Source organism: Trichechus manatus, unplaced genomic scaffold, assembly GCF_000243295.1.
Source record: "Trichechus manatus latirostris isolate Lorelei unplaced genomic scaffold, TriManLat1.0 scaffold00076, whole genome shotgun sequence".
Classification (NCBI taxonomy): domain Eukaryota; kingdom Metazoa; phylum Chordata; class Mammalia; order Sirenia; family Trichechidae; genus Trichechus; species Trichechus manatus.
This window is the reverse complement of record NW_004444012.1, coordinates 10,246,492-10,267,330: the sequence shown is the minus strand read 5'-3', so window position 1 is coordinate 10,267,330 and position 20,839 is coordinate 10,246,492. Positions and strand designations below refer to the sequence as shown.

The 20,839-nt window shown below is 47.9% G+C and overlaps 1 protein-coding gene across 1 annotated transcript in view; it reads left to right on the top strand.

The window, feature by feature from the left end:
* The window catches only part of EHD4 (EH domain containing 4), a 98,963-nt gene that overhangs the window by 20,933 nt on the left and 57,191 nt on the right, over nucleotides 1-20,839 (top strand). Inside the window, exons 2-3 of the mRNA XM_004380655.2 lie at nucleotides 2,363-2,539; nucleotides 14,372-14,469. Coding sequence (XP_004380712.1) covers nucleotides 2,363-2,539; nucleotides 14,372-14,469 — 275 coding nt within the window. The remainder of the gene's footprint in view (nucleotides 1-2,362; nucleotides 2,540-14,371; nucleotides 14,470-20,839) is intronic.

Below are 20,839 nucleotides of genomic sequence, written 5' to 3'. Positions count from 1 at the left end.
GAGGACCGTATGTTTGGAGCACTTTATCCCCCTGGCACACCCTGTGGTCAGGGCCCCTTCGTACTCCTCATCTGTGAACAGACCACCAACTCGAGTGCCTGTTTAAACATATCTGGAGACAGTGCAAGTTCTGGAGTCAGACTGCCTGCAATCCAGTTTCCACTCTAACACTTGCTGTGTGACCTTGGGCAAGTTGCTTAGCCTCTCTGGGGCCTCAGTTTTCCCACCTGTAAAATGGGGATAATGTTGGTACCCATCTCAGAGTGTTACGGGGATTAGATGAAACAATAGTGCTTATAGAGGACTTTGCACTGTACCAGGCATATAATGAGCACTCAGTAAATGCTAGGTGGTATTATCTAATTTTTTCCCTGTTTCTTTAAATTTAGGGGACATATTTAAATGATATATCTCTTCTGGGCCTTCTCAACCTCACAGAAATATAGAAACTTCGGGAGAAGTTAAAACAGGCAATGAAATCAATTAAAGGTGTAAAATATAGCCTGTGCGCTAAGATGGCTCAACAACCCTGATTTCATTTACAGAGAAAACACGGCTCCAAAGGATGGCATAATTTCTCTTTCTCATACAGATGGCAGAAGTGTGCTTAACATTTGATAGTTCAGTTCTTTCCCTCGACTCCTGGGCTTAAATTTGACCAGTCAGGACTTGTTAGACAAATGGTTACGGCCAACTAGATGGTTAGCTTCAGGAATGGGGTGCTGGAGAAGGCTGTGCAGGTTGCTTCTCTTGAGCCCCTTCACGAAGATGAGGGGTTATCTCCCTGGGGGGTTGGACATGGCTCTGCCCGAATCCCCACCTCAAATAGGGATTCTCGCCACCCCCAGTACCTACCTATTCCGAGTCACTGCTGAGTGTTGTCTGAAGGCTGCTGCGTTTCCACTTGTCGCTTGGTAGTGAGTGAAACGTATTCCAAAATACTCCCCTTCATGTTCCCCTTTGTTGCAAAGGAAGGAGGGAGTAGTCTTTGTCCCCTCTACACCCCCACTCCTAATTCCATGTGTGCATCAATACACGAGTGTGTACCATATCACAGAATGCTCTTTAGCTCACTACTTTGGACACATCATCAGGAAAGACCAATGGCTAGAAAAGGACATTGTGTTTAATAAGGTAGAGGATCAGCGAAGACGAGGGAAACCCTCAGTGAGATGGATTGATAAAACAGCCACAAGAGTGGACTCAGATGTAGCAGCCAACGATCACGACAATGATGCAGGACTGGACAACGTTTCGTTCCGTTGTATGTAAGATCACCATGAGTTGGAGCCAACTGGACAGCAGCTAACAACGACAACATTACGTGAAGGAGACTTGGTGGGGAGGGGAGGCCTCTGAATGACTTCAGCTTAATGAAGAAGGCAGACTTCTCCCATCGCTCTCCCCTGGCTCCTGTGCCCCATATCATGTCACCTGGGTCTCCTCAGCCCCCCGAATAAGAACCTGGATGACGTTCGCTGGGGCCACTGCATACAGTTGGACAGGCTATATACTACATGAGGGCACCCGAGCAAGGGTGCATGTGGGGCTTAAAGTTCAGCTAGAGTCCTGCGTGCCAAGTAGTGAGCCTGACGATAGCTAACTGGCCCCTCCCCTTCACCCCCACTCCCCATAGCAGCCTCCATTGCTGCTGAATTCTTTGGAGACTGCCTTCCACGGCCGTGACTTTCAGGGGCCCAGGGGAGCTGCAAAATGAACAAGGGAGGATGTGTTGGCGTAATTGATTGCTGGTGACAAGGAGGGTGATTGTTCGTTATTTCAGTGCCTGCACTGAGTCCCCTCAGTGCGCAGGCACAGTGCTGTGAGCTGCGGATATGTGTCTGGGCCTAAGACCTGGCGCTTGCCGCAACGGCCCGCAAGCAGATGAGTATAATACCTGTGGTGAGTACCACAGTGGCTGCAGGCACAGGTGCCCTGGGAGCATGGAGGAGGTGTTCCCAACACGCTGGAGGGACAGGCCAGGGGAAGCTTCCCTGGAGGAAGTGAGTCTGCGCAGGGTCTTCCAGCATGCATGGGAGCTGGCTGAGCACGCCTCTCTTGGGGTGGAGCCATTCTGCCAATGGAACCACGAATGAAAATCGCCGTGCTGAGAAGGGATGTACTTCCAGAGGGCCCAGTAAGTCTGCGAGGAGCCTGACCATTTCCATCATGCTTCTTAACACCGGGCAAAAAAAAAAAAAAGATCTTTTTTATTTGCAAAAGAGTAAAATGCCATTCATTCTCCCTTTCTGGGAGATTATATTTCTTGGTTTTTAAATGATTGTGTTAAACCTCGGTAACCCAGGAAGCTTTCTGGCCTCTTGCTTTGTGACTTGCTCATCCTTTCTTTTCCCTCCAACAGGTACTTGCTAGAGCAGGATTTCCCAGGCATGCGGATTGGCCCAGAGCCCACCACGGACTCCTTCATCGCTGTGATGTATGGGGAGACAGAGGGCAGCACCCCGGGAAACGCGTTGGTCGTGGATCCCAAAAAGCCATTCCGAAAACTTAGTCGTTTTGGAAATGCTTTCCTGAATCGGTAAGGACGAGCAAACTACCATCTTCCGTCAGGCTGTTGAAACCTTTTCTTCAAATTATTGCCAATTATAGGTAAAGGCTGAAAAACAGAAGAACAGAGCATGTCTGTTCTAGGAAAGAGACGTTATAGCGAATATTCGTATTGTATTTCAAATATCTGAGAGACAACCATAGGAAATGACCATTTATAACTATTCTGTGTGACTTCAGAGAGCATAGCTGAGGCCCGGGGTTGGACATTATAAGGCCGCACACTATAAGCAACAAATTTCTAATAATTTGAGCTGTGCAAAAATGGATCAGGTTGCCTTGGGAGCTAACGACTTCCCCGTCACTGGCAGTATTGACTGGAGGCTGGATGATGACCTCTCAGGCATGTGTGTGGTGTCTCCTGGAGTCAGAGGGAGCCTAGCCAGAGGACCCCCCAAGGTTCAGTCCATTGATTACTGCTGGGCGGGTTACCTTACCTCCCTGACTGTCCTAAGCTCCTCACTCCCACGCTCGTGGTGCCTTCTGTATTCATGAGAGCAGGACAGGGGAAATAGAGACAAAACCCAAAAAGTTCATTTTGTTACATGGTTTATAGATGCGAAATTGTGGGCTGAGATCCTGTCTTAATTAGAGACGTGTTTTGTTTGGATTACCCCCGTAACCTTTCACCAGAATTCCCAATGAAGCCCGGGGGGAGGGGAGCAGATTTGCGGGATGGGGGCAGGGGGTTGGGGAGAGAGAACAAGTCGGTGGGTTCTCCTGGGTTCAGCTCTGCCCTTTGGGACATGATCTGCTATTCTTCCCTCCCCCTCTTGCTCTTTGCCATTCCTCACCTATGTTTTAAAACCCTTTTCTCTTTCTCCTTTCCTGCTGTTTCCCCCACCCCTTCATTGCCCTCTTCTCTGAGTCTGCTGCTGTAGAGCGGTTGATTTGGGGGAGTGGGAGGTGCAGAGTCAGGGAGGAGTGATTTGGGCCTCCTTAGGAAGAGGAAGAGGCCCCTGGGTGGTGCAAATGGTTTGCGCTCAGCTGCTAACTGAAAGGTTGGCAGTTTGAACCCACCCAGCAGTACCACGGAATAAAGGGCCTGGTGATCTGCTTCCATAAAGATTACAGCCAAGAAAACCCTATGGAGCAGTCCTACACTATTACACATGAGGTCGCCATGAGTCAGAATCAACTCGACAGCACGAGACAGCAGCAAAAGTGAGATCGAAGCTGACAGACAGCAAGAGGCATTAACTGGGCTTCTCTTTTTTAGATATTTTTAAAAATAGGGATAGATCCTTCCAGCTGACTGCTGTCTGTCTACCCAGAAGGCTAAGGAGCCTCACTGCACAACTTTAGGGGACGCCACTCCCATGGAATATGGGATTAGTTACGTGCCCTGGTGTCATGCTGTGGCTCTGCCAAGGTGACCCAGGCAACCTCCACAGGTGCCCTCTATGAAAAACAACTAGACATCTGAACGCTTCCTAAAGGCCTTTTCTTATGCTCCCATTGCAAATCAAAGAACGCGTCCTAGTGTAGAAAGGGAGCTTGGCAGTGGGATAAATATAAATGCGCAGATGATGGACATGGAGTCACAGAGAGTTCCATCTTGACACTGACAGTGATTTGCAGAACACTGTCCAGATGATCTTTCCCAGCCTGCAGGATTCTCTTCTCTAGGAGGAGCTGACTCTGTCTCCGGAGCAGGCTTGATTGGCACCAGGGAGTAGGAGAAATAGAGCTCGGGCTTTGGGAATCAATGCCCGGAACCAGGCAGCACCACAGACCCAGCTCCCTGGATCCCTTGGGAACAGAGTAGACCACAGTCGAGGGAAAGTGGGACAAGAAGCTCCCCTATCACAGCCTCCCTGGGAGCCGTGTCACAGGGTGGGCAACAGCCACATTTCCTGTCCTGGCCCTGGAAGGTTCCGGAGGCCCCGGAAGGTGCAGGACATACAGCCCTTCTCTGTGGAGGGCTGCTCTGGAATCCCATGGTTTCATTACCACTGCCGTTGGTCTCATACTCTTTTTGCTTGACAAAGGCTTAAAAAAGAAATAAGCTGCCACTTTCTTCAAATTCCCATTTTATGAAATCCATATTCACAAGGAGAAACCCAGAAATAGTGCTTATTGGCTTGTTTTATTTTGGCTGATAATTTAATTTCCTACCAACAAAAGAAATTTTTTAAATCCCAAACACAGAAGATGAGTGTGGGAAAGAAGTGTTCAGGAAAAACTTTGAATGGCAAGGTTTGTTACCTAAGAATTTTAAACTTAGTGAAAATAATCCATGCACAACACTAGATAAAACCGAAAACAAACAAACAAACAAACAAAAAAACCCCAAACCTGTTGCCATCAAGTCGATTTCGACTCATAGCGACCCTATAGGATGGAGTAGAACTGCCCCACAGGTTTTCTAAGGAGCAGCTGGTGGATTCAAACTGTTGACCTTTTGGTTAGCAGCCGAGCTCTTAACCACCGTGCCACCAGCGCTCCTAGTGCTAGATAATCAAGTGTTAACTGAATTCAGAACAGTATGTAGAAAAAAATAATAGCAATTAATTATATGACATTTACTATGTGTGAGGTGGAGCCCTGGTAGCGCAGTGGTTAAGAACTTGGCTGCTAACCGAAAGGTTGGCAGTTCAAATCCACCAGGCGCTCCTTGGAAACCCTATGGGGCAGTTCTACTCTGTCCTGTAGAGTCACTATGAGTCAGAATCAACTTGATGGCAATGAATTTTGGTTATGTGTCAGGTACTAGTCTAAAATTTACTTGTATATTAACTCTTAAGTCCCCACAAAGACCCTGTAACATAGGTGCTGCCATTATCCCCATATGCAGAGGAGGAGTTGGAGCACAGAAGGGTTAATTCAACTTCCACAGGGTCCCTCAGCTATTAAGTGACAGGGCTGGGATTGGAACCTGCAGAGTCCTGGCTAGTTCCGCTATACTGAGCTGCTGAACAGTATGACTTTTGGACTAAGAATTGTTGTCTGCTGCCCTTTCTAAACTCCCTGTTTAACTTTTAAGGCTGCCATTAACATGGCTTTCCAGCAGAGGTGATGAAGGTGGTAATAATTATGTTCCATGTTATAGTTTGCATAATCTCATATACGTTGTCCTTTTGGGGTTAAGAAGACAGACAATATTATGACCAGTTTACAGATGAGAAAGCTTAAAGCAAAAAAGTAAAGGGACTTCCTCAAGGCCACAAAGTCAGGAAGAGGCAGAGACAGGACCAGAATTTCAGGATTCCCCTCCCTTCTGTCCATTACCCTGCACCTCCATAAGGCTCTGGCAGAGAAGAGTTTCTGTCCTTCTGGCCGGGCTGGTGGCCATGCTTAGGTAAGGCTCATGGGTAAGAGATGTACCTTATGGACTTAAGAGTAAACAACCTGGTGAGGTAGTGTCCACAGGACAAGCCGCTGTTCTCCACCGTACCTACTTAAGGAAGAGCATCAATCCGTGTGGGACACTCGAATGTGTGTTCCTAATTACAGCATCCCTGGGGGAACATTGGCCGGGCTAACTCTAAAGGCAGCAAACCTTTTCCATATAGCACACTTTTCTGAGAATTAGGTCAAAATACAATACTTAGTAAGAAAGAGAACTGATTGTTTGCTGTGGAGAAATTTCTTCCTCCAGGAAACTGCCAAAATCACCCCTGCGACAGGTCATTACCTGGCCCTCATATTGGAGTTGGCTTGGGCATCTGCCCCAGGCAGAGGCGTATCTGAGGTATAGCAGGCATGACATGTGCCCTGGGGGCCACTTGAAGGCAGGGCAGCACCCCTCACTGAGCCGTCTCTATTAACCCATTACAGCCCAGAGCCCTTCCTCAAGCATGGTAGACATGGAGGCGTAGCAAGGGGGTGGGGAGAGAGGGGGGCATTTACCCCCGGGTGCAAGTCCAAGGGGTTACCATACAAGGCGCAGAATAACATTCTGAGGTGCCACAAATATGAAAGGCACCCGACCGAGGCAGCCAGACAAGCAGGGGAAAGGCGTTTCTGCTGACATGTCAACGCTGTCAACGTCTATTCATCTTGAAATGTGGGGGCAGGTGGCAGAGCTTACGGATTGCCCCTGGGCACTTGCTACCCCCTCCTTTACACCTCTGCCCAAGGGCATCTTTAAAGAGTTAAGTACTTCATGAAGTAGTAATATCCACTACCTCATGTAGCGATGCCACCCTCCAGGCATTAAGCCAACCAGGAGAGCCTCAGTCTTCTCTCCAAGGCTGGTATCTAGGAAAATAACAGGGTATCGACAGTGCATTTCTGAGAAAGAAGGGCAAATTCTCTAAAAGACAGGTTTAAATTATAGAAATTCCATGCTTGAACAATAAAAGAAGGAGTTGAGCCTAGAACAAAAAGAGTTTATGGAAGTGACTTTAATGTGACCTTCTGAAGCCCCATCATGCTGCTTTACTTTAGAGAGGAATTCCACAGGCAGGCGCCCCTGTGGGAATGTGGTTGTCATTCCAGCGTTTGTTATCGGGGGGCAGTTCCACCTCACAGAGGAGGAGACAGACAGGACCAACAGTGCCCTGAGGACTTGGATCCATGGAGACACCAGTGTATTTTGGTCATTCAAGAAGCGTCAGGGACGAGTGTCTGACACTTCCTCCTGTAGTCTGCTTTTGAATCGGATGTTATATTTTTTTTTTTTTCCCCTCAATCTACTTTTCTAAAAATGGTAGTTTTTTTTTAATCCCAATAGCTACAGACATTACTTTTTAGATTAGGATCTAGTATAATTTAAAATTGTGGTCTTCCACAGAAGAAATTCCTCATCTCATCTACTTCCTTCATTGTCTCTATTTCTTTTTGAAAAATAACTTTAATCACTGGCCCTAGGAATTGAAATTTTGAGACTTCCCTTTGAACTGAAGGAATATGAGTGGTGCTTCAGCGCTTCTGTCATTTTGGCCAAGCCTGATGATGGTGAGGGTGGGGACAGAAAGGTCTTGCATCGTATAACGATTTAGCAATAATAGAATACACGTGATTTTTGGACTGATACTCTATTTGTTAGCTAGATTTTTGTAATTAAATGAGTCTTCATTAAATAAACTTATTATCAGTTTTGAATATTTCATAGTCACTTATTTACCAATGGGAATTAAAAAAAAAACTAACTTAATACAAGTACCCGGTGTCAGTGCAGACAGGTGTTGGCTCTACCAGCCAGTTTAACTGCAGAGATTAAGGAAAACGGGTGCTTGCCAAGAATCACTCTTGATTTGCCAGCAAAATTATTGTTTTGTTTTATTAATCTGAGGGGATAATTGTTTTTTTATGGTGGATTTATCCGTAATACACTTGATGAAGCTTTTCCCATTAGTGTTTAACCTCTGGATCTGTGGTGGCTCCCAGATATTAAACCATTGTTCTTTATCAGCAGCTGCCTCTGCTTTCTGGTCCTGATGTTTCCAGAAAACCAGCTTCCCTCCCTGGGCTCAGGCAGGCCTTCCTGGGACCAGCTGCATTGTGGACTTCAGGAGAGGCTGAATTTCTAAAATTACATATTTAGGTTGAACCATGTGGAATTGCCAATACATAACCATTTGCTACCTCTAAAAATGGTCATCTCATAAGGTTCAACCTAAGGGTTAGCTATGGGCTTTTATATAGTCTGGATGTGGAACTAAACTCCTCCTGGGCAGCCAAGGGTTCCATCGGACATTTCTGGTAGGACCACGTAATAATAAGTATCCCCTCCTTTGTTTGCTTCACAGTTTACTTGTCTTTGTATATTGTGTCCTGTTTACTGTGCAAACTTAGGAAGCTGTGTAATCTCTTTGGTCCCATCTCCTCATCAATAAAGTGAGCTGGGGTCATAGCAAGTGCTTCAAAACAGCTCTATACTCTTTCCACTGCGCACTTAGGTTTATTTGAACCTATCGACAAACCTAAGGAGCCCTAGTGGTGCAATGGCTAAGGGCTCAGCTGCTAACTGAAAGGGCAGCAGTTGGAACCTACCCAGCGGCTCTGCAGGAGAAAGACCTGGCAATGCTCCCGTAAAGATTACAGCCTAAGAAACCCTATAGGGTAGTTCTACCCTGTCACATGGGGTTGCTATGAGTCAGAATCAACTCAACGGCTCCCAACAGTAACAAACCTGGGAGTCCTCAGAGAAGTTCGGTGACCTCACAAGGTCACAGAGTGGTGAACAGGAGACAGGCCTTGAGCGCAGGTCTTCTGACTCCTACTCATTGCTCGACCTCCGCACCCAGTAGGTGGAGAGCAAGCTGCACAAGGAAGCACCTTCCCTGGGTGATGCAAACAGTTAGCGGGCTCAGCTGCTAACCAAAGGGTTGGAGGTTAATTCCACCCAGAGGCGTCTCAGAAGAAAGGTGTAAAAATGGTGTCAGATCTCCTCTAACTTCACAAGGAGGAAGGAGAATCAAGATTGACACCCCAAGGCTGGTTCCTATGAGGCGGAGGTCAGGAATGCCTCCTCTGTCTGCCATCTTTACCAATTCTGATACCAACCGTCCCTTCCATGGCACTCTCTACTTCTCTGCTGGGTTCAATAATTCATTGGAATGGCACACAGAACTCACAGACAATGCTCACAAATTATGGTTTTATTAGGGAAGTAACAGGTTACAATTCAGGTTCAGGAACACCCAGAATACTGTTCTTCGATCAGGACAACCTCTTCTTAGCCATGCCTCCAGGCAGGTCTCTCTCTCTGGCCCTCGGCCTGGCCTCTGCCGTATTTAGGCAAATGTTACAAAGCTTTCTTAGCACTGCTGATAAGCACCCCACTGCACCAGTAGGCCTTGGCCAAGGGCACTCAGCTCTAGCTCTGTGGGTCGGCAAACCTAGCTCCACCAAGTGCCTGGAGGCCCTATCCTGCCAGCAAGCCTCCTGCCTGAAGGCACTGAGCTTTCTCGCTCCTGCCAGTCTCCTGGTTCTGCTGCCACTGTTTCTCTGCTGCTGCTTCTTGCCATCTTCAGTATTACAGCCTCTCTCTTTCTTGGTCTCCTGGTTCCAGTGTGTCTCAGCGCAGGGATCCTGAGTCCAAAAGATGCCCTCCACTCCTGGCTCTTCTTTCTTGATGGTGGTGAGATCCTCTCTTCTTGGCTCTGGGATGGCTTATTTTAAGCCTAGCAGGATGGCAAAACTGACCAATCCCTCGTTAGGGTTCATAGACCGTATTTGCATGGTCCCACCCCCACAGAAGTGGCACAAACTTTATTTGCATTATTAGCAAGCTATCCAATACCCTTAAAAAAACCAAACCCGTTGCTGTCGCGTCAATTCCGACTTATAGTGACTTTACAGGACAGAATAGAACTGCCCCATAGAGTTTCCAAGGAGTACCTGGTGGATTCAAACCGCCAACCTTTTGGTTAGCAGCCATAACAGTCAACCACTACGCCACCAGGGTTTCCACCAATCCCCTTGGTGGGCCACAATTGCCTTATTTGCATAGCCCCACCCAGTCACTTGGGTAAGAGTTATAAGACTATGGCTAGAAGGGTGGTATTAAGCAATGCATTGCACTGCAAAAGGCCTGGTGACCCACTTCTGGAAAATCAGCCAATGAAAACCCTATGGAGCACAATTCTACTCTCACACACATGGTGGACTCCATGGCAACTGGGGAAAAAAAAATCCAGGACTGTGACTCGTCACTCCTTTGTTTCAGGATGTGGCCCTCTGTGTAAACTAAAGGTACACCACGGGGTTGAAACGATAGTAGGAGCATAGTAGGCTAGAACCTGGGGTCAGAGCTGCCCGGTTAGCGGCCCAGCTCCATTGCTTGTCAGGCAGGTGACTCGGCAGGTTATGGTCCATGACCCCTCTGTGCCCCCGTCCCCTCCTTTGTAAAATGGCAGTTCACAGCCCCTGCCTCTGAGGTTGTGGTGAGGACTAGTTAATGTGCAAGGAACATGCTTAGAACCGTGCCTGACACATAGTACCTTCTCAGTAAATGTCTGTGCTGTTTTATTATTACTGTAACTATTACAGATACCAGTCATTGTTTGGAAATCAAAATCACCATTAAGATACTACCTGATGGAGAAAAATGTAGAACAAAATTCTAACTCACAAAAAAAGACCAGACTTACTGGCTTGACAAAGACTGGAGAAACCCCGAGAGTATGGTCCCTTGACACCCTTTTAGCTCGGTAATGAAGTCACTCCTGAGATTCACCCTTCCGCCAAAGAATAGGCCCATAAAACAAAACAAGACTAAAGGGGCACACCGGCCCAGGAGCAAGGACTAGAAGGCAGGAGGGGACAAGAAAGCTGATAATAGGGAACCCAAGTTCAAGAAGGGAGAGTGTTGACATGTCATGGGGTTGTTAACCAATGTTGTAAAACAATATGTGTGCAAACTGTTTAATGAGAAACTAATTTGTTCTGTAAACCTTTATCTAAAATACAATTTAAAAAAAAAACCACCTGGTTATTTTAAAAGCCTAGTTTTAAAATTTTTGCTCACTGAATTAGAATTTTGGCATTTGGGAAATGTTTTGAGTAATCTAATCTTCTCACCCCTTTGTTTTACTGGGTGGCAGACTCCTGGCAACTTCCCTGAGGCCTTGCAGCCAAGACCATTACTCTATCCTCCCCTTTCTGCTGCTCCTGAGCCTTCCTTGGATGTGGAGGCGACATGGAGTGCGAGCTTGGTGGAGGATTTCGGTCCGCTCCCCGCCTCCTCTTACTTCAAGAAACAAAGTATATCAGGGCAGCCTTTGGTGAGGGAGACACTTCAGAAAAGCTTTTGGCGAGGAATGGTTGACATTGAAAATGTTTTGTTATGTGTATTTCACCACAATCAAAATTAAAAACAAAACAACTCACAATGGTGCATTAAAAAAAAAAAAAAAGCTTATGCTGAGGCTCCTGCGTTTAACGGCATATGTCTGCATGTTTAATGAGAAGTGTAGAAGGCACAGATGAACACCCTTCGTGTTAGCCGCTCTGGGGACAGAGTAGGAAGTCCATCTTGGGAGGCACATCTGTGCCTGGAAACATTTCAGCAGAAACACATAAGCTGGGAAGGCCTGATTTAGGACAGATTCTGATGTGCCAGAGAAATAACCCTGCTTCTCCCCTTCCTTTCTTAAAGCATACAGGTAAGACCCAATTGCTGTAACAGCATTAGGGTTTTTTTTGGAAAACTTTTTTTCAGAAAGCATTGGTATGTGGTTCTAACCCTTTCAGTGTGAGCTGTGCCCCCGTGGGGCCTGAATGCTCACGTGTGCTCTGTGCTAGGCTTTCTTTTGTGGAGTGGAGCTTTGCACATACAGCTTTGCACACACAGCTCCTTTCCAGGTGCCCTGGAGACTTTCTCTCTCCTCTTCTCCCTCCTCTTTTTTGCAGTTGCCCTTTTTGGCCCCTGGGCCAGCTCCCTTGTGTATTCAGGGTGACATCACCATGTCTGGCTGCATCTGGTTTGTGGCTCATGCATCTTGCCTCCGCTGTTGGGCAGGAGGCCTGGGGGTGTTGAAATGTTGTTGCTTTACACAGAGGAAGAGAACAGTGTATAAATTTGGAATCCCCCTGTTAGGCTCGCGCTGGAATCCAGGGATTTTGTGTTTTGGAAAAGTTGATATTGAGTGCAAGCTTGTGATTTGGGAGGAAGATCAGCCTCTCCACAGTAATAGTTTGGGTAAAATCGTTTCACATACGTGCAGCTTTTTCAGCATCGCCAAATGCCTCAGACTGCCTAATAAAAAGGATTGCCCTGTCGTGACAGACTGACTCATCACCGACAAGAGCTGTGGTCCACCATGACTTGCTCAGAGCTCTGAGCCCACCCCAGTTCTGGAGAATTAAGTTAGGGTGGTTCCCCTCTGTGAATTTACAAAGACTGCTTAGTGATCCATGTGTGCCTTTTTTTGCAAATCTGCCCAGTGTTGGACAGTGGGGTGTGCTCAAAGGTTAGAGATACAGAAAGCGCAGGAGAAAATCAGAAATGAGGGTCTTCTCTTCAATTAACTAGACCTTTGCTTTTAATGTTACGAGGTTTTAACTTTAAGGGTTGCGTTCTGCTCCACTGACATGGGAAATATTAGATTGTAGACTCCTGCCAGCCGTGTGTTAGTTGTGTGATCTCAAGATGTCATAACTGCTTTGTGCTTCCATTTTTCCAGCTGCAAAGTGATCATCATGTATTTTCCTATAGCTTCCTAGGCAATTTGAAAATGTAGGAAAGAATGTGTGAGGAACTTGTCCTGAGCACCTTCAAGGAAAGTTATTTTGAAATGTCAGTAATTGCATCTCTTACTCAGGGGTCTCAACCCTGTCCTCAGTCTGGGCCCCCCACCCTGCCATTGGCCGGTACCCCCACCCCGCCGTACTGTCTACGTGTGCACGGAGGTGGCCGGGCGGGCCCCCCGTCCTGCATTCCCAGCGTATTTACTTTCTGAGTAATCTCCTCCAGTCCCACTGAATGGAAGGACTGAGCTTCCACCGCATATTTTCAGGCTTCTCCCACACAGAGATAGAAGTTAGCCTTTCACGATACAGGAAGAGGAGAGGCACTCTACAGCTCCCCCTTAAAGCATGCGCAATGCCTAACAAAGACCCCAGCAGGCTCTATTCCCTGGGGTGAAGGTAGCAGAATGTTTCCCTGGTACCCACAGAGCTACACAAGGTTGACGCTAGAAAGGTCATCACCACTCTCTGGTCCAAATGTCTGGCTCTGTGGGCGAGGGAACTGAGGTCCAGAGTGGGGAAGCCCTTGTCCAGTGCCCCACAGCAAATTACTGGCAAAGCCTGAGCTGAACTTGAACCAGGGCTGCTGACCCACAGGCCGGAATTCTCCTCCCTCACTCCCCTGCTTCCTGTGAGACAGACACCGGGGCAGCTGACTGGAGCCACGGCAGGAAGGTCAGCATCAGAGCAGGGAGATAGTATCAGGAAGGGATGGACGGGGAAAGAGGCTGGAGATGTTCTCCAGAGACCTCCCTCAGCCCCTGGCCCCTTCACCCATTCTGTGGACACCCCTAGGACTCCTGAGCACCTGGAAGATTTGGGGTGTTGCCCACAGGTGCCTGCCCCACCCTAGGCCTGAAGCTGTGGCAGGTACCGGGCCACATGCTGAGTCCCTGAGGCATCAGACAGTGAAAAAGGCCCCTGTACCTCTAGCTCTCGTGGAGCGGGCAGGGACGGACAAGGAGTACGAAATACTCCAGCCCAAGGGACAGTGTAGCCCGAAGGAGGCGTGCGGTTCCCTGGGAGCAGAAGCCCAGGCTGCTGGGGCAGGAACAGTGTGGAGGAGGGGACAGATGAAGTGTGGCCAACCTGGGTTTAAGGCCCCGCTCTGAGACTCTGAGCAAGTTACCCAACCTCTCTGAGCATCTGTGTGTTCTGAAGTTGATGGTAATTTCTTCCTCATGAGGATAACGTGAAGATCAAACACAGTGATGTTTGTAAACTACTGAAGTGTTCAATACGTGATTGTTGGTGTGTGCTGTCGAGTCGATTCCAACTCACAGGACGGGGCAGGACGGAGTAAAACTGCCCCCATAGGGTTTCCTGGGCTGTGACCTTTACGGGAGCAGGTCACCGGGTCTTTTCTTCTGTTGGGCCACCGGTGGGTTGAAACCATCAACCTTTTGGTTAACTGCCGAGCACTTAACCAGGGCCTCTTCAATACATGATAGCAAAAATCAAAATGAACAGAAAGGGGTCTGGGGGCAGGCAGCAGCGGGTCCCAGTGCACCCTCGCACACCTCCCCGTCCACTGGCATCTGTTCTCTGTGTCAGTCACACCTAAACCCCATTCTACAGATGGCACCTGTAAGGCCGGAGAGGCCAAGGAGCTGCCGGTAGAGCAGGTGTGTTTCTGATCCCACCTCTGATCCGCTTCTTCCAGGTTCATGTGCTCCCAGCTGCCCAACCAGGTCCTGAAGAGCATCAGCATCATTGACAGCCCGGGCATCCTGTCTGGGGAGAAGCAGCGCATCAGCCGAGGTCAGTGCCCGCCCGTCCCCCTCCCCGCCCCGCCCTGCCCCGCTCCCTCTCCAGAGCTGTCTGGGGCTCTCTCTGATATTAGCGGAGGATTTCTGTCTCCCGTTAGATTCTGTCCATCTTCCAATGCAGCCGTTGCCTGGGGCACCCACAGCATCTCTGGGCAGCCCCAAGGGCACAGAGCTTAAAGGGCCCCCAAGAAATAGCCAGGAGGGATAGCATCAAAGGTTCTGCCATTTCAACTGAGTCACTTTCCAGAGTTGTAGCTATAACTTCTTAATTCCTTTAAACACTGTCTTAGTCATTTAGTGCTGCTCTAACAGAAATACCACAAGTGGATGACTTTAACGAAGAGAAATTTATTTTCTCACAGTCTAGTAGGCTAGAAGTCCAAATTCAGGGCGTCAGCTCCAGGGGAAGGCTTTCTCTCTCTGTCGGCCTTCTCATCAGTCTTCCCCCGGACTAGGAGCTTCTCCACACAGGGACCCCAGGTCCAAAGGACACGCTGTGCTCCCGGCACTGCTTTCTTGGTGGTATGAGGACCCCCACTCTCTGTTTGCTTCCCTTTCCTTTTATCTCTTGTAAGATAAAAGGTGGTGCAGGCCACACCCCAGGAAAACTCCCTTTACATTGGATCAGGAATGTGACCTTAATAAGGGTGTTACAATCCCACCCTAATCCTCTTTAAGGTAAAATGATAATCACAAAATGGAAGACAACCATACAATACTGGGAATCATGGCCCAGCCAAACTGATACACACATTTCTTGGGGGACATAATTCAATCCATAACGATCACCTTCACCTACTATTAATGCCCACTTCAGATAAACCTTCAGTTATCAGTGTCCCCAGAGAAGGTGACATTTCCCTTGCTAACTATTCAGTTGAACACATACGACAAAAAATAAAGGAGGCTAGCTAGTCACAGCAAGGGAGAGAAGCCTCCTCAGCTGCCTCTCCCTCCCTTCCCTCTGGTATAAGCTTCACCCCATAAGCCTTGCAGAGTCCTCTCTTTTTGTAAGCCTTTAGTGGGTATCAGCTTTGCACCAGCCATTCATCTCTGCTCTGGGGTTGCAACAAAACAGATGCAATTTCCGCCCTCAGGGAGCTTATGTTGTATTGAAAAAGATGGACTTGAAGTTATCACGTGAATAAGCAAAACATGAGAACTGGGGTTAAGTGCTATGAGGCATGGGCCCATGTATCGGGGTGTGATGCGAGGGGTCTTGGCCTTGGGGTGCTAGGAAAGGCTCCCCGAGGGAGTGACATTTGAGGGAGGATGAGTAGGGGTGACCTACGGGAAAGCCAGACTGGAAGGGCCTTCAGGGAAGAGCCGTGAAGAGCAGAAAGTGCTTTGTAAAGAGCAGTAGCGTCTGGGCCTCTTTAGCCTTCAGGAGGCAAGGCAGAGGCGCCGGCCTCTCCAGACCTACACGCTGTGCGTAAGCAGATGGGCGCCCCCCTCCCCAGACGGCACAGTTACTTCTGGAGAGGAAATTCTGACCGGGAGGGCATTAGGATGGATTCCTGTAGTCACGGAGACAGGTCACGCGATCCCCCTCTCCCGGGCCTTCAAACACAGCCTGGTGCAGCGAGGCTTTGCCGGGAGAGCAGAGGTGGAGCAGGGGCACCGCGGTTGTCACTTCTCGCTGCCAGCTCTCCACGACCCCTCGCACAGCAAGTCAGTGAAGCTGTGTACGGGAAATGCCGGCCTGGTGAGGTTGAGCAGTGACCTGTCTGGGGTCAGGGCCCCAGGTTATGGCCAGGCAGTGAACTCCCCCACCTCTCATGAAGCAGAAATACAGTTACGTGGCCGTGGGGATGTGCCTGGGATCTAGAAAGTAAGCGTGCTGTGATAAGGGTGCTTTTTTGGAAGTAGATCTCCAGGCCTTTCTTTCGAGGTGCCTCTGGGTGGACTGGAATCTCCAGCCTTTCAGTTAGCAGCCCAGCACGTTAACCTTTGCGTGACCCATGCTTTCCTCCTAGGCCAGTAAGCCCTCCTTTCTTGTGGAGCTCTCACAGAGAGCTCAGGTCACTGCAGTGACCCTCCCCATGCTCACCCCCTGGGCATTCAGTGGGAAAACAAGCCGCTGATCATTCTGGGAGCCCTGTGCCATCAGGCTTCCCTGAGGCCCAGAGGCAGAGCAAGGATAGTGAGCACCCAGGGGCAGTGTCTAAATTGCACCCCCCACACACACAATTTCAAGATGAATAGACATTGACAGCGTGAGGACACATCAGCAGAAAGCCTTCCCAGCTCCTGTCCTTCTGCCTTAGGCACCTTTCATATTTGTGGCGCTTCGGAATGTTGCGTCTTCTGGAGCCCCCTTGGACTTGCACCCAGGGGCAAGACCCACCCCCACCCCCATCTACACCTCTGCTGAGGCATCCAAGAACATTGCAGTGACAGGAAGCTAGGCCTGTACTATTCTCCTCTCTTATAAATACCTTCGTGGGCTGTATTTTCACTTAAAAAAGTAATAAAAGTTTGTTGTAAAGGACTCACACACAATTAAAAGGGGCATAAAATACATCTCCGTCACAGATACCGATTATAAGGGGTTTTCTCTGGCTCCTTAGAGACTTTTTCGATATCATCTATATCAAGTATAGCCCTATGTACTTTATTTCTATGAGATAACTCACTGCGGTCAGGTCGATTCCGACTCATAGCAACCCTCTAGGACAGGGTAGAACTGCCCCCATGGGGTTTCCAAGGAGTGGCTGGAGGATTTGAACCACCGACCTTTTGGTTAGCAGCCAGTCTCTTTAGCGCTGCGCCAGCAGGGTTCCTTCTGTATGTATGATTTTTAATAGAAAGGCAGTTACCCATGCCCACTTTTACAGCTTAATTTTCCCCATAACTAGCTACCATGGGGAAACCCTGGTGGCATAGTGGTTAAGAGCTCAGCTGCTAACCAAAAGGACAGCAGTTCAAATCCACCAGCTGCTCCTTGAAAACCCTATGGGGCAGCTCTACTCTGTCCTATAGGGTCACTATGAGTTGGAATCAACTCGGTGGCAATGAGTTTTTTTTTTTTTTTTTTTTTTATCTACCAGGACATCATCCCATGCCAGTATATTCAAGTTATAGCCTCCCTTTCACAGCTGTTAGTGTTCCACAGGGGCATAACAATGTATTTAACTGATCTACGGATATTTTGGTTGTTAATACTTTTTCACTTTTACAAGCAGTGCTGCAGATGGTCATCTTTTTTGTGTATCCTTACGTCTCAGTGCCAATAGATTTTTTTTTTTTTTTTTTTTTTTGAGAACCTGTGTAGGACCATTAGTTTAGTTCCAGAAAGGCTGCTGTACAGGTCAGACATTTGTGTTAAAGGGGAAATAAAGCTTTTCCAAGCTTCCCGTGTCTCACTCCGTTACGTGTGAGACTGAAGTGTGCTGGAAAAAATGTGGTCCTAGTGATACATCTTTCTTTTTACTTCCAGATTTTAAGACCTCTGGATTGTTTGCTTTAACCTTCCCATTTCTTTTCATTGCAAGTCCTTTGGCCAGTTCTGATCATCTATATTTTTCTGTTTCTCCTTTGCTTGGTAAGTGTAACGTCCCTCAAGCTGTGGGTCCTGTACAGTCACGGTAAGCAAGGCGTAATGTTTTCAGTGCGCTTAAAGCTCGGTTCTTTTTGACTCTTTTTAGTTCTTTTAAACTCTGACTCATATCCTGGTCTGACTTATCATGGCATGTACTCACATCCTATGCTCAGAAATAGCATGGCCAGTTCAAGCCAGCCGGCTGGTATCTGCCACCCTGGCGGACACGGCAGCTCTGAGGAAGGACAGCCTCAGGGACAGCAGGGCTGACTGTGGTCAGGGCTCCCGAGCTCGGGTGCTCGTATGGGGCTTACAGCACCACGGCGGGGGGGGGTGATCACTCAGCTGACATTTTCAACAGGTTAACTCCACAGAATACATGTTATTCTAAAGCTGCTTCTGCTTAAACTATTGCGAACGCTGCTGTGATTGTTGTTAGTTGTTGTCAAGTCGCTTCGGACTCATCGCGACCTTGTGTGGGACAGAATGAAACTTTGTCCGGTCCTGTGCCATCTTCACGATTGCTGTTCACTCTTCAGCACGTCCATTGGTCCTTGATAACGGTATGGAGACTTGCGACTAGGGATGAGGAAAGACAGCATGTTCCCCCGCACATCCTTGTTCTCATTTCCTCTCGGTCTCTTATTTGTCTGGCTCCTGGGCTGTTCTCTTCCTGAAATACTGTTTGTCTCCTGCGGAACCTAAGCATAATCTAGAATGTATTCTGGGATGAACACAAGTGTGTTCCCAGCTACTTGGTGCAAACCTCTAGGGTCTGGCTCCGATCATAAGTCCCTGTCTAATGAGGGGGCATGAAAAATTCTAACGTGGCGCCTTCCGTGCTTGTCCATCTGTTTAGTATATAAGTGCTTTGAAGATGCAGTTATAGCAGCAAATAATTATTCCTGTGGTTTCTTGAGATTATGAGGCTATGTGTAGCCTCCAGTAGACTTAACTTTGGTAGCAAAAACAGTACAATTTTTCCTTTTTAAAAATTTAAATAACTCTAGAAGAAAAAACTAAACTCTTGATCTGAATTTTTCAATAGACCTGTGTGTTCTCCCAGGCCCAACAGCGTGTCAAATGAACATTTGAGAGTTTCTTCTTCGGATGATTCAGCCCTGCTCTCTGTTAATCCCAGCCCATTCATTAGAAGTCAGTGATTAAAACTGAGAAGACAGTGAAAAGGGAAGGGCAGAAAATGCCCTCCTCGTAAAAGCAATGAACAATAATAATTCATGAAGCTGAAGGCTCTAGCTGCGCTGACAATAACATAAGCGTCCAAGTCATTAACGTTTTAACATTTACATACAAACACCGCTCAGGTCATCTCTAAGTCTGGCAACATTAAGGAACTAACTGGTTGTCTAGGTTGCCCTTGAGTCCGTTTCCAACTCCTGGTGACCCCATGAGTGTCAGAGAAGAACTGTGCTCCACAGGATTTTTAAGAGCTGATTTTTCAGAAGTAGATCACCAGGTCTTTCTTCCAAGGCACCTCTGGATAGACTCAAACCTCTGACCTTTAAGTGAGCAGCTGAGTGTGTTCCATATGCACCATCCAGTAACTCCAACGTTAAGGAAGGCCCTCAAGAGTAAAGAAAGGCATCTGAATACTGACAGGCAAACATGGCAGGTCTGCCCACACAGCTAAGGTTGTCAAGCACGATATCTGAAAACAATCGACAGGCCTAGGAGACAGGGCATGGAAATCCAATCTGTGATTAATACGGATGCAGAAAAAAATAGGAAAAGCTAAAACAAACCGTAATCAGGGAAGTACAAACACACCTACTTAACACATTTTTTGAACTTTAAAGACAAAAGACCGGATTTTGGAGGCTGCCCAGGATAGGAGAGAGAACGTTTAGAGATATCCTGATAAGAATGACTTCCCTCTCAGGCCTTGGTAAGGAGAAGGGCTTGAGAGGAAAGCACACGTGCATTTACAAGGAGGAATGAGTCTTGTCTCCCGAAGGACTGGGAAGGCCTAAAGCAAGATGGCGGCCAGGTTCCACAGCAACAACAACCCTGCTAAGAAGCACCGGAAGACCTGAGAACAAAAGAGACTTTGAGGCAAGCAGAGGGCCATGAGGGGAGGTGGAGCCCGTGGGTACGTTGGTCAGCCCAGCCCAGGGACCACAGATGTAAGCACTGAATTTCATTAAGAGTTTCTGAGAACCAAACCAACTATTTTCTTTGGTCCAATCAAGAGGTTGAGGCCCCCCAAACCTATACTATATAGTATAGCGAGAAGAGCACAAGCAATGGAATTGGGCTCCCTGGGTGAAAATCGGCTCAACCATTTACCAACCATGTGGCCTTGGGTAGGTTATAATCTTCCTGTAAAGTGGGGGTAATAGTAGTACCTACTGCATAAGGTTGTTGTGGATGAGTTAGCACATAGAAAGCAGAGAATAGCGCCCAGAGGAACACATAGTAAACGCTGTATGTGTGTGTGTGTGTTAACGTTTTGATGGTTATTTTAGAAGTCATATTATGAAAATAAACAGGTATTATTAGGGGCATGCTAGAGTCTATTCATTTAACACATATTTGTATTTAGCACCTACTGGGTGCCAAGCCTGACCTGGGTGCCAGGAGCCAAAATGAGAGGGATGCAGGCCTTGCCCAGGGCATCCACACTCAGGTTGGGTAGACAGACGCGCAAACAAGCCACTCCGTACTCTGTGCATCACAGGAGTTGTGTCAAGATGCGCAGTGACCAGGGGGACCCCACCGGCCCCCAGAAGGTAGCAGATGGAAGGCAGTCAGCAAATCTGCTGAGAGAAGGGGATCTTCTTCCTTTTTTTTTTTTTTTTTT